The 14,278-nt window shown below is 43.8% G+C and overlaps 1 protein-coding gene across 1 annotated transcript in view; it reads left to right on the top strand.

Annotated features, from left to right (window-relative positions):
* LOC141107677 (cytochrome P450 2G1-like) overlaps positions 1–14,278 on the top strand; it is a 54,447-nt gene that overhangs the window by 31,589 nt on the left and 8,580 nt on the right. The window contains exon 7 of the mRNA XM_073598581.1: positions 6,474–6,661. Within this exon, the coding sequence (XP_073454682.1) occupies positions 6,474–6,661 (188 nt within the window). The remainder of the gene's footprint in view (positions 1–6,473; positions 6,662–14,278) is intronic.

Raw genomic sequence — 14,278 nt, 5'->3', positions numbered from 1 at the left:
AAACCATTTAACCTCAGTTTTGTCCCTAGTGCTTTGTCCAGTCCCCTGCCTGCACTTTTACCATTCATTCTGCCTGGAAACTTGAGAATGTCCATGGCGTCCCTTTAGGTCAAAAGCGGTTTTAGACCAGCTAGAAAACAGTGATAGTGAATTAGAAGGACTTGCATAATTGAGCGATAGTGATTCGTGGGGAAATTCATCATCAGACACTGAAAGTGATGACAGCGACGATTCTACGGTTGAGCTCAGTGATGTGCGAACTTGGTGCTCTATTGACTAGCGTACGGATCAGGCAGTGCCCCCAAGATTCCCATTTACTGGAGCATCTGGTATGAAAGTAGACATTGAACACGACAACCCCTTGGCATACTTACAATTATTTCTGACTGCAGAAGGGGTATTGGACAACTGATAAATTACTTGCCACTCCATTCTTTGGCACGGTCATGTCAGAGTACAGATTTTCCCTGATCGTGAAATGTTTACACTTCGAAAACAACAAAGAATTTGATGAAACTACTCACCCTGCACCAAAACTAAAGACAGTTTGGGAAGTATCTGCAATGATTCTAAAGAATTTCCAACTAAGTTATGTGCCAGGAAGCGATATCAGCATAGATGAATGTCTAATGGCCTATAAGGGAATGCTCAGATGGGTACAATACATTGCATCAAAGAGAGCATTATTTGCCGTAAAATCCTACATGCTATGCGAATCGTCAACTGGCTACATTTGGAATTCAGTCATATAAACTGGAAAAGGAACAAAATTCAATCCAAAATCCAGTAACTATGAAATGGCAACATCTTCCGTTCTTTCACACATTGAGCCATTGCTAAATCAGGGGTATTGCCTAACAACCGACAACTTTTATGCGTCTCCTTTATGAGTTTTTCTGCAAAACAAAACAGATGCCTATGGAGCCATTAGGGCTAACTGGCGTGACATGCCGCCAATGTATGGCAATAAGAAGCTGAAGACTGGAGAAATGGTTGCCTGGCAGAAAGGCAAAATGATGGTACTGCGATGGCGTGAAAAGAAGGATGTGTGCCTAATGAGTACAGTTCATAATATCTCCACTGTTATGGTTCGCACGAAAGGTGGGAAAGAAATCATGAAGCCACAAGTAGTGATAGACTACAATAACACCATGGGAGGTGTTGACAGAGCTGACCAAGCAATGACATTCTACCCAGGAAGAGGAAACAGCAAAAGAAGTATTACAAGGAGATCTTCAGGCATATTCTTGAGCAATGCTTGGGGAATAGAAAAAAAAGAGTGACAAGCCTGTGATTCATTCTGACTTCATTTGGAAAATTGCTGAACGTATCTTTGTGAAGCACCAAACACCATCAATGGCTGTGAATAAAGCTGGACGTCGTGCTGTTGGGGTTGTCAACCCGGAACGCCTGATTGGTCGTTACTTCACGGACTACATACCACCAACCGAGAAAAAGTCAGCACCTACAAGGCTTTGCGTGGTTTGTTGCTCGAAGCGAGATGACAGTGGAAAGATAATCAGAAAGGAAACCAGGTTCCATTGTCCTGATTGTGACGTCGGACTTTGTGCAGTCCCATATTTCAAAAATTTTCATAACCAGGATGTTTACTAAATATGCAGTGTCTAGTATTATAGTGATTAGTATAATATTGCACCCTTGTTTGGACAAATTTCAGTGTTTTTGGTTTGATTACATTACTGAATAAAATTTATTATTATTATATTATTATTTTTTATAATTAGTTATAATTATTTATTATATTATAATTTATGATTTCATGTTTCAAACCTTATCATACCCAGGATGTCTACTAGACTCTTTGGACAGATTTAAGTGATTATTCCTAAGAATTACAGGACTACAATATAAAACAACAAATTTCCATGCAAAACAGTTTACCGCTTTGACATTCAAAAATACTGACATAATCAGACCACCAAGGAGGTTAAAATAGTTGTACAGGCAGAAGTTTTTTTTTATCTTAATGCATTCTATGCATTAAGATAAAAAACCTTCTGTGTGTAGCAGCCTCCCCAGCATCCCCTAATTACTTACCTGAGCCCTAGGGATGAGCCGAACACCCCCCTGTTCGGTTCGCACCAGAACATGTGAACAGGCAAAAAATTTGTTTGAACACACGAACACCGTTAAAGTCTATGGGACACGAACATGAATAATCAAAAGTGATAATTTTAAAGGCTTATATGCAAGTTATTGTCATAAAAAGTGTTTGGGGACCTGGGTCCTGCCCCAGGGGACATGTATCAATGCAAAAACAAGTTTTAAAAACGGACGTTTTTTCGGGAGCAGTGATTTTAATAATGCTTAAAGTGAAACAATAAAAGTGTAATATCCCTTTAAATTTCGTACCTGGGGGGTGTCTATAGTATGCCTGTAAAGGGGCGCATGTTTCCCGTGTTTAGAACAGTCTGACAGCAAAATTACATTTCAAAGGAAAAAAAGTCATTTAAAACTACTCGCGGCTATTAATGCATTGCCTGTCCGACAATACACATAGAAGTTCATTGATAAAAACGGCATGGGAATTCCCCACAGGGGAACCCCGAACCAAAATATAAAAAAAAAAATGACATGGGGGGTCCCCCTAAATTCCATACCAGGCCCTTCAGGTCTGGTATGGATATTAAGTGGAACCCCGGCCAAAATTAAAAAAAAATAATGACGTGGGGGTCCCCCTACATTCCATACCAGGCCCTTCAGGTCTGGTATAGATATTAAGGGAAACCCCGGCCAAAATTTAAAAAATGGCGTGGGGTCCCCCTCAAAATCTATACCAGACCCTTCAGGTCTGGTATGGATTTTAAGGGGAACCCCGCGCCAAAATTAAAAAAAAAAACGGTGTGGGGTCCCCCCAAAAATCCATACCAGACCCTTATCCGAGCACGCAACCTGGCAGGCCGCAGGAAAAGAGGGGGGGAGAGAGAGCGCCCCCCCTCCTGAACCGTACCAGGCCACATGCCCTCAACATTGGGAGGGTGCTTTGGGGTAGCCCCCAAAGCACCTTGTCCCCATGTTGATGAGGACAAGGGCCTCATCCCCACAACCCTGGCCGGTGGTTGTGGGGGTCTGCGGGCGGGGGGCTTATCGGTATCTGGAAGCCCCCTTTAACAAGGGGACCCCCAGATCCCGGCCCTCCCCCCTGTGCCCCTACCATTTCACTAAAAAACTGTCAATAATGTTAAAAATGACAAGAGACAGTTTTTGACAATTCCTTTATTTAAATGCTTCTTCTTTCTTCTTTCTTCTATCTTCCTTCGGTTTCTTCCTCCATCTTCTTCTGGTTCTTCTGGTTCTTCTGGTTCTTCCTCCGGTGTTCTCTTCCAGCATCTCCTCTGCGGCGTCGGCGTCTTCTTCCCTTCTTCTCCTCGGGCCGCTCCGCATCCATGATGGCATGAAGGGAGGCTCCCGCTCTTCACTTCATCTTCTTCTCTTCATCTTCTTCTCCATCTTCTTCTCTTCATCTTCTTCTCGGTGACCCCGCCCCCCTCTGATGCATGGTGACTTGACGGGACTTCGCTGTGGCGTCACGGGGAATGCCACAGGGAAGTCCAGTCAAGTCACTGTGCGTCACAAGGGGCTGGGTCACCGGGTGGCCCCCGCCCCCCATTATTTAAGAACCGTCAGAAGAGGAGAAGCGTCACACAGCGGGAGCCTCCCTCCATGCCATCATGGATGCGGAGCGGCCCGAGAATAAGATGAAGAGAAGAAGATGAAGAAGAGAAGAAGATGAAGAGGAGAAGAAGATGAAGGGAAGAAGATGAAGAGAAGAAGATGAAGAGAAGAGCGGGAGCCTCCCTCCATGCCATCATGGATGCAGAGCGGCCGAGGAGAAGAAGGGAAGAAGACGCCGATGCCGCGGAGGAGATGCTGGACGAGAACACCGGTGGAAGAACCAGAAGAACCAGAAGAAGAAGAAGATGGAGGAAGAAACCGAAGGAAGATAGGAGATAGAAGAAAAAGAAGCATTTAAATAAAGGAATTGTCAAAAACTGTCTCTTGTCATTTTTAACATTTTTAGCAGTTTTTTAGTGAAATGGTAGGGGTACTTTTGTACCCCCTTACCGTTTCAAACAGGGGGGAGGGCCGGGATCTGGGGGTCCCCTTGTTAAAGGGGGCTTCCAGATTCTGATAAGCCCCCCACCCGCAGACCCCCACAACCACCGGCCAGGGTTGTGGGGATGAAGCCCTTGTGTTAGGTACCTGGTAGGAGAGCCTGACTGTAGGAGAAGACCTCTCATACAACGCTGGTTCAGGAGCCACTGGAGTGGGGACAGTGGTCTCCTGAGCGCAGTGGGGTAGGAGTGCCTGTTGGAGTATAGGCTCTGATGTAGAGGCAGAGATCCCTCCTGGGATGGCAGGACTGCAGGTGAGTGGAGACTGGAACAGCAGCAGACTTGACACACTGGAGGTGAGGGATCACAGGAGCTGAAGCTGAAGGTGCAACAGCAAGTAGAGCGGCAGGCACAAGCAGAGTCAGACAGTCCGGGTCGGCAGGTAACTGGCACAGGTAATCACAGCAGGCAAAGGCAGAGTCGGTGAACAGGCAGAGGTTGGCAACGGTAGCAGATACAAACAGCAGAGTGGTCAGGCAGGCCGGGTCGGGATTGGAGCAGGTCGGATGGTCAAACAAGCCGGGTCAAATCAGGTAGCAGACAATCAGATACAGGTTCAAGCAGAATCACAGAGCTGAGACGAAGCAGCGATGTTCCCATGGAACAGGGGAACTTTTATGTGCTAAGTGGCGCCAAACCGGCGCTAACGCGCACGCCCCCGCGCCACGCACCCGCGCCGCGCACCCGTGCCGCGCACCTGCGCGCGCCCGAGCGCCGCGCTGATGCACAGCAACAGTAGCAGCTTGATGCCGTGTCTGAACAGGGGCGCGCCGGCGCATAGGCGCATGCAAGCGCCCCCGTCTGGTGCTGGTAGATCCCTGACACCTTGTCCTCATCAACATGGGGACAAGGTGTTTTGGGGGGGCTACCGCAAAGCACCCTCCCAATGTTGAGGGCATGTGGCCTGGTGCGGTTCAGGAGGGGGGGGCGCTCTCTCGTCCCCCCTTTTCCTGCGGCCTGCCAGGTTGCATGCTCGGATAAGGGTCTGATATGGATTTTTGGGAGGACCTCACACCATTTTTTTTTTAATTTAAATTTAAATTCCCCTTAATATCCATACCAGATCTGAAGGGCCTGGTATGGAATTTAGGGGGACCCCCCACATCATTTTTTTATTTAAATTTTGGTTCGGGGTTCCCCTGTGGGGAATTCCTATGCCGTTTTTATCAATGAACTTTTATGTGTATTGTCGGATCGGCAATGCATTAATAGCCGCGAATAGTTTTAAATGACTTTTTTTCCTTTGAAATGTCATTTTGCTGTCAGACTGTTCTAAACACGGGAAACATGCGCCCCTTTACAAGCATACTATAGACACCCCCCAGGTACAAAATTTAAAGGGATATTACACTTTTATTGTTTCACTTTAAGCATTACTAAAATCACTGCTCCCAATAAAACGGCCGTTTTTAAAACTTTTTTTTGCATTGATCCATGTCCCCTGGGGCAGGACCCAGGTCCCCAAACACTTTTTATGATAATACTATGAATATAAGACTTTAAAATTAGCACTTTTGATTTCTCCCATAGACTTTTAAAGGGTGTTCCGCAGCATTCGAATTTGCCGCGAACACCCCAAATTGTTCGCTGTTCGGTGAACTTGCGAACAGCTGATGTTCGAGTCGAACATGAGTTCGACTCGAACTCGAAGCTCATCCCTACTGAGCCCCCTCTCTCTCCAGCGATGTCCATGAGTGTCTTAGCCATCCTGGACTCACCTTCTGATTAGCTAAGAAACAGCAGCGGCGCTTTTGGCGCTTTTGGCTCAGATAGCCAATCATAAGAGAAAGGGGGCAGGGCTGGGCTGGGGCTCTGTGTCTGAATGGACACACGGAACTGTGCCTCCTTAGCAAGCTGCTTTCTGTGGGGGCACTCGACAGGAGGGAGGGGCCAGGAGCAGCGACGAGGCACCCTAGAAGAGGAGGATCCGGGCTGCTCTGTGCAAAACCAACTCCACAGGGGAGGTTAGTAAGACATGTTTGTTATTTAAAGAAAAAAAAAAGAGAGATTTTACAGTCGCTTTTAATGCTTTATGTTATTGTACACTTAATGGTCTCTTCATAAAACATTTGCTGTGCAAATGTCTCAGCATCCACACAGCTATAGCAAATAACCCCCATAATGTGTCTGATTGGGGTAGTTTATAAAAATACTGCATTATGTTCACTAGAAAGAGCTGACAATCATAGGAAATAAACATATTAGACGTATTATGGTCATTATTTGTGTTGGCTATGCAGATGCTGAGCCATTTGCACAGCAACGTTTTTCAAAAATGAACCGCTTAGATTACTAAAGCATTGTTTTTTGTTTTATATTTATAATAATATTTCCCAGACAAAGTACGTGAGGAAATAGATCGGGTTATTGGACAAAATCGCATCCCAAACATTGAAGACCGGAGCAAAATGCCGTATACGGATGCTGTAATCTACGAGATCCAGAGATTCAGTGATATTCTTCCAGTTAATGTTACACACTTAGTGACAAGAGATACCAACTTTAAGGGATATGGCATTCCTAAGGTAGGGGTTTGCTCTCTGTGAACATATTTTTTTGTAAAACTATTATCTTTGTCAATTCCATTTGTTTTGTTCAAATCACATTGTTTTGACAAAAATAGTACAATTATTAGTCTAAATATGAAATCATTAACTACCTAAAGTCCAAATACTTTCACCCCCTTCCAGTTCAGGCCAATTTGCAGCTTTCAGCATTGTCACATTTTGAATGGCAATTTCTCGGTCATGCAACATTATCTTTTTTTTTTTTTTTTTTTTTTTAGACAGATAGAGCATCCCTTTGGTGGTATTTAACCACCACTGTGTTTTTAATTTTCTTTGCTGTATAAATGACAAAATACTGAAAATTTCAAATAAAAAACATGTTTTTGTTAGTTTTTGTTATAAAAGTTTGCAAATAAATAATCTTTCATTATAAATTTAGGCCAGATGTATTTTGCTACATCTTTTGGTTAAAATTAACCCAAAACAGTGTATATTGTGTTAAAAATATAGAGCCTACAAGCTATAGTATGATATATTTGAAAAATGATCAATCCTGATGTACTGACAGCCTCATCTCATTTTTTGCAGTACACACAGTACAGTTTAATACAGAAGGGACCGGAGGGCCCTGCTTGTAGAGCTTACATTCTAAAGGGAGGGTGTTGTGGTACAAAAGGTAATAGATGCGAGGAATGATTTGATTACACATCTAATTTCCTAACTACCTTTTACATTTTTGGAGGCCCTGGAGCACCAGGACAGTGGAAATAATTGGGGACACTGGCTCTGCTGACATTGGTACTGGTATGGCAATGATTGGGATGTTGATATGGCAATGAGCAGGACACTGGTATGGATGTGATCAGAATGCTGCCCTGGCTGTGATCAGGACACTGGTATGGCAGTGATCAGGATGCTGGTATGGTGTATATGAGTTATGGTAGTGTTACTGGCAGCACTGGGAGAGATCTATAATGTGACACGGCATGGCTGTACTGTTTGATAAAAACAGTGAGCAGGCTGACATGTGCACATGCATTGTGACAGGCAGAGTACACACACAGGCTTATTAACAGTTCTCTCTCCTCTCACAGCCGAATGTGAGAGCAGAGACAAGCGATTAGGGATGAGCTCGTTTGCCGAATTGTGAACATTATGGGGCGTTCACGGGAAATTTGAGTGCTACAGAACACCCCATAATGCACTGCGAGATCGTCAGATGATTGGCCAAAACATGCACCTGACCTGCATGCTTTGGCCAATCATAGCATGCTCTGCTGCGAGAGACATAATTGGCCAAAGGCAGCATGCCTTTGGCCAATCATGGCCCAGGGGGACTAAGTTCACATCCCACACTATATAAGGCTGCTTCCAACGGCGGGCATGTGTAGTGTTGTTGGCGTGGACAGAGAGAGAGAGAGAGAGAGAGAGAGATTGAGCTAGATTAGGCAGGCAGGTAATTTAGTGCAGGCAGTATATTTCATAGACATACACAGTCTAGTATATATATATATATATATATATATATATATATATATATATATATATATATATATATATTATATTGCAGCCATTTGCTAAAATCATTTGGTGGACAGCCATTTTTAGGTCTCTCCAGAGATGCTCAATTGGATTTAAGTCAGGGCTCTAGCTGGGCCATTCAAGAACAGTCACGGAGTTGTTGTGAAGCCACTCCTTCAATAAACCTTTGGCCCAGTCTAAGGTCCTGAGCACCCTGGAGAAGGTTTTCGTCCAGGATATCCCTGTACTTGGCCGTATTCATCTTTCCCTCAATTGCAACCAGTGGTCCTGTCCCTGCAGCTGAAAAACACCCCCACAGCATGATGCTGCCACTACCATGCTTCACTGTTGGGACTGTATTGGACAGGTGATGAGCAGTGCCTGGTTTTCTTCACACATACCACTTAGAATTAAGGCCAAAAAGTTCTATCTTGGTCTCATCAGACCAGAGAATCTTATTTCTCACCATCTTGGAGTCCTTCCGGTGTTTTTTAGCAAACTCCATGCGGGCTTTCCTGTGTCTTGCACTGAGGAGAGGCTTCTGTCGGGCCACTCTGCCATAAAGCCCTGACTGGTGGAGGGCTGCAGTGATGGTTGACTTTCTACAACTTTCTCCCAACTGCACCTCTGGAGCTCAGCCACAGTGATCTTTGGGTTCTTCTTTACCTCTCTCACCAAGGCTCTTCTCCCCCGATAGCTCAGTTTGGCCGGACGGCCAGCTCTAGGAAGGGTTCTGGTCGTCCCAAACGTCTTCCATTTAAAGAATATGGAGGCCACTGTGCTCTTAGGAACCTTACGTGCAGCAGAAATTTTTTGTAACCTTGGCCAGATTTGTGCCTTGCCACAATTCTGTCTCTGAGCTCTTCAGGCAGTTCCTTTGACTTCATGATTCTCATTTGCTCTGACATGCACTGTGAGCTGTAAGGTCTTATATAGACAGGTGTGTGGCTTTCCTAATCAAGTCCAATCAGTATAATCAAACACAGCTGGACTCAAATGAAGGTGTAGAACCATCTCAAGGATGATCAGAAGAAATGGACAGCACCTGAGTTAAATATATGAGTGTCACAGCAAAGGGTCTGAATACATATACATACAATATATATATTTATATATACCCTGCATTCAGTGTAGACTCTATAAACAGTCAGTGCAGGGCAGTGTATATATATATATATATATATATATATATATATATGTATATATACAGTAAAAGAATGAATGACTTGTATAGCGCTGCAAATGCGAACTGAATCGCCTCTAGGCGCTTGGTCCATCCTGTGGGTCCAACTTACTAGAAGAGGTAGGTCTTGAATTTCTTCCTGAAGGCCTGATGGTTTTCTTCCATACGGATGTTGGTCGGTAGAGTGTTCCATAGCCGTGGTCCTTGGACTGCGAATCTTCGCTCTCCCTTTGATTCGTAGCAGGATTTGGGAACGTGGAGTAGGTTTTGGTGGGTTGATCGAAGACTGCGATTAGATACGTAGCGTTTTATTTTCTCGCATAGGTATTGAGACGCATTTCCATGTAGGCATTTGTGGGTGAGGCAGAGGGTCTTGAATGTGATCCGATCTTTTATGGTTAGCCAATGTAGGCTCCTCAGGGATGGGGAAATGGGTTCCCAAGGTTTTTATCCTGTTATTAGTCTTTCTGCGGTGTTTTGGATGAATTGTAGGCGTGCAATCTGGTATTTAGGTAGTCCGGTGTAGAGAGAGTTTGTGTAGTCGAGCCATAATATTATAAAATCAAGTGCAAATAAATATAGGTTAGGCTAGAGCATAAATGGTCCTAAAAGAAATGCATACACCCAAAAATAGTAATATGAACATAAAAAATATATATAATATGTGCGTAATATTAGTGCTGATTTAAAATATCCCAAAGAAAAAACGCATAAAATATACCCAAAAAATGCACAATTAGGATCAATCAGTGTAATAAGTTATTGACGTGATAGTGCACCAAGGTTGTCAATAAATGGGATCCAAATGATATAAGTGTCCAGACAAAAATAAAGTTCTATATATGTGAAAAAAAAGAAAAAAGGAAAAATCTTTGAGAAGTGTCTCTGCTTTCAAAGGATCCCGTGTGAATTGTTGTGGTTGTTATGTGATCTCCTCCTCTGGAACCCCCACTTGTGTCCCCACTCACCGAAAAGCCCAACCCCTGCAGGGGTAATGAGCATGTGAATGTAGATCCACTGGCAGAAATCAATCGGTGTCCCCCTCAGTGATTCCACGATCTCTTTTCCTGGTTGGGTCACTGCTGATCCTGTTTCCATGTGTTCATGGAAACAGGATCAGCGGTGACCCAACCAGGAAAGAGATCGTGGAATCACTGAGGGGGACACCGATTGATTTCTGCCAGTGGATCTACATTCACATGCTCATTACCCCTGCAGGGGTTGGGCTTTTCGGTGAGTGGGGACACAAGTGGGGGTTCCAGAGGAGGAGATCACATAACAACCACAACAATTCACACGGGATCCTTTGAAAGCAGAGACACTTCTCAAAGATTTTTTCTTTTTTCTTTTTTTCACATATATAGAACTTTATTTTTGTCTGGACACTTATATCATTTGAAACCTATTTTTGATAATCTTGGTGCACTATCACGTCAATAACTTATTACACTGATTGATCCTAATTGTGCATTTTTTGGGTAAATTTTATGCGTTTTTTCTTTGGGATATTTTAAATCAGCACTAATATTATGCACATATTATATATATTTTTTATGTTCATATTACTATTTTTGGGTGTATGCATTTCTTTTAGGACCATTTATGCTCTAGCCTAACCTATATTTATTTGCACTTGATTTTATAATATTATATGATGTTTTACACACGTGGCATTTGCACATGACATACTGTTTGTTTACTATTTACCCTTTTTTTACAGTATTTCTCACATTTTGTAACATTTTTGGGGTATTTTATTTCCATTCACTTTTGAACAGCGCCACATTCCCCACGAGAGTTTTTTAGTTTTTTGGATTTCACCTTTGTTTTTTTCCATTTTTGGGGGGGGGCTGCAGTTCTCTTAAAATACTGTCCTAAGCGCGGAATATTTGAGTTTAGGAGTTAATGATGGTTCCAACTACTTCTGCTTTGTCCTCTTTAGGAATGAAGGGGATGAGTCTGCGTAGCAGGCGAAGAAGGTGGTGAGATCCGCTGACTACTGATCCAATTTGTGCATCCATTGACATTTCTGAGTCAAAAATGACTCCAAGACTTTTGACTTTGGTGCTTGGGGTGATGGTCTGTCCAAAGACGGTGGGTGGAGTCCAAGGGTTCTTGTTTTTTGAGTTTTGGTTTGCATGTAGTAGGAGAAGCTCTGTTTTGGATCCGTTGAGTTTGAGGTAGCCAGTGGTCATCCAGTTGTCTATCAATGTGAGGCATTTTTCTAGTTGTTGATAGTGGACTTTTTGTCCGGTGATCTGAAAGTAGAGTTGCTTGTTGTCAGTGTACGAGTGGTAGCGGAGGTCCGAATTTCTGATGATTTTGAGGAGCGGATGGATATAGATGTTGAAGAGGACTGGTGATAAAGGTGACCCTTGAGGGACTCCATACGATAATGCCCGGGTTTCAGAGGTGAAGGCTCCTAGTTTCACTGTCTGAGAATGATTTTCCAGGAATGATGTGAACCATTGTAGCTCTGAATCTGTGACTCCCGCTACTTCTGTGAGGCGGATGAGTAGGGTGTTGTGGTCCACTGTATCGAACGCTGCACTAAGGTCCAGCAGTACCAGGAGACTTGATTCTCCGTCATCTGCAACTTCGAGGGTGTCGTCCCATACTTTGAGGAGTGCCGTTTCTGTGCCGTGGCCTGGGCGAAAACCTGATTGCAGGGGGTCCAAGAGGTTGTGTGTGTCCAGGTGGAGTTGTAGCTGTTGTACGACTGCTTTCTCCATGACCCTGGAGATGGTGTTGAGACTTGTTATCGGCCTGCGGTAGTTAGGGTCTTTAGGGTCGAGGTTGGGTTTCTTTAGAAGAGGTTTGACGATGCCTTGCTTGAGGGCGATCGGGACAGTCCCTTCTTTGAATGACTGATTTATGAGGTTTGTTATAATAGGAGCGAGGATGTCGGAACACTCTTTCAGAAGTTTTGTGGGAATGATGTAGTTTGGTGAAGTGCTGTCTCTGAGGCTTTTGATGATGTTTTTGGGGCTGTCAGTGGTGATTGGGTTTAGTGAGAATTTCGGTCCTTGTGTGATGTTTGTATCGATTTCCTCTTTTTGCTTTCGTTGATTGAGGTTGGTAGTTTTTTTCTGTTGAATTGTTTTACGAATGTTATCGATTTTGTTGATGAAGAAGTCCGATAGCTTATTGCAAAATTCTTGAGTTTCATTTGCTGGGGGCTCTAGGCAGGTTGGTTTCATAGTCTGGCAACTATTTTGAACAGTTTCCGAGGGCGGTTTAAGGCTGTTGAGATGGTATTCGAGAAATGTTCTTTTTTTGCTTTGAAGATTGCTTTGTGATATTTCTCGGTGAGAGCTTTGTAGTTTGAGTGGTTTTCCTTAGTAGAGTTTCTTCTCCAGGCACTTTCAGCTCTCCTGCGTTCGTGCTTCAGTAGAGTAAGGGTGCCAGTGAACCATCCCAAGTTTTTTTTGTGGATGAGTGTTCTGTGTTTTGGGGCCACTGAGTCTGCTGTTTGTAGTAATGTCTTGTTTAAGGAGTTGAGTGTTTGTTCAGTTGAGTGGTTTAAATTTATCGTTGCTATTTTTTTTTATAATGTGGTTTTGAAGAGTTCGGAGTGCAGTTTCTTCTGAGATCTAGTCCAGTGTGTTGTTATTGTGTGATTCCGTTTTTGGAGGGTGGTGTTGGTGGCGATTTTGAATTTGATGGCGTGGTGGTCCATCCAGGGTAGTGGTACATTGTTGACTATGTTGATGTCCATATTTTGTTTGAAGATGAGGTCCAAAATATGCCCTGAACCATGTGTAGGAGCATTTATCAGTTGCTGGAGACCTAGTCCTTTCAGTTGGTTGAAGCAGGCAGTGGCGATAGGGTCGAGGGTGGAGTTTGCCCAGAGGTTGACGTCTCCAAGTACCAGAAAGTTTTTGGTTTTCAGGGTGAGTGTTGAGATGAATTCCGTGAAGGGTGTAAGGAGATTGGTCTTCGGCTCTGGAGGTCTGTAGCATAGTATTATGTGAATAGTGTCTTGGGGTGTTGTTTGAAAATGAAGGGAGAGTGTCTCCATGAATAGCACTGAGTTTTGTGATGTTGGTTTGGTGAATGCGAGGTGAAATTTGAAGATTACTGCTAGGCCTCCTCCTTTTTTCCTCTTCTATGCTCAGTTAGGATCCTGTAGTTCTCAGGCACCAATTCGGTTAAGATGGTGTTGCAGTCGGGTGTTAGCTTTCCGTGATGAAAAGGCAATCTATGTTGTTTTCGATGATGAAGTCGTGGATTTCCAGTCTGTGCTTGACTGCAGATCTGGTGTTGATCGATCGATCTATCTATCTATCTATCTATCTATCTATCTATCTATCTATCTATCTATCTATCTATCTATCTATCTATCTATATATATATTCATATACATACCCATTCACATAGGGAGAGGGCCAGGATCTGGGGGCACCCTTGTTAAAGGGGGCTTCCAGATTCTGATAAGCCCCACGCCCGCAGAACCCCACAACCAATAGCCAGTGTTGTGGTTACGAGGCCCTTGGCTTGGTATGGCTCAGGAGTAGGGGGGCACTTGATCACCCCCCCTTTCCTGGCCTGCCAGGCTGCTTGCTCAGATAAGGATCTGGTATGGATTTTGGGGGGGACCCCACACCATTTAAAAAAAAAAAAATTGGTGTGGAGTTCCCCTTAATATCCATACCAGACCTGAAGGGCCTGGTATGGACTGGGGGGGATTTTTTCATAGATCTTTATGTATATTGCAGGACCCGGCAATACATTATAGCCGTGAGCAATTTTAAATGACATTTTTTTCCTTTAGAAATGTCATTTTGCTGCGGCACAGTAAAACACATCAGAGAGATGTGCCACTTTACAGGCAGACCAAGAGGACCCCCAGGCACGATATTTAAAGGAATATTTCATTTTTATTGTTTAATTTTAACCAGTTTAAGACTGCCCACTGTTTGACGGCGGCA

Source organism: Aquarana catesbeiana, linkage group LG09 (assembly GCF_042186555.1).
Source record: "Aquarana catesbeiana isolate 2022-GZ linkage group LG09, ASM4218655v1, whole genome shotgun sequence".
Taxonomy (NCBI): domain Eukaryota; kingdom Metazoa; phylum Chordata; class Amphibia; order Anura; family Ranidae; genus Aquarana; species Aquarana catesbeiana.
Note: the sequence above shows the minus strand (reverse complement) of the source record. Positions and strands in the feature narration are given on the sequence as shown.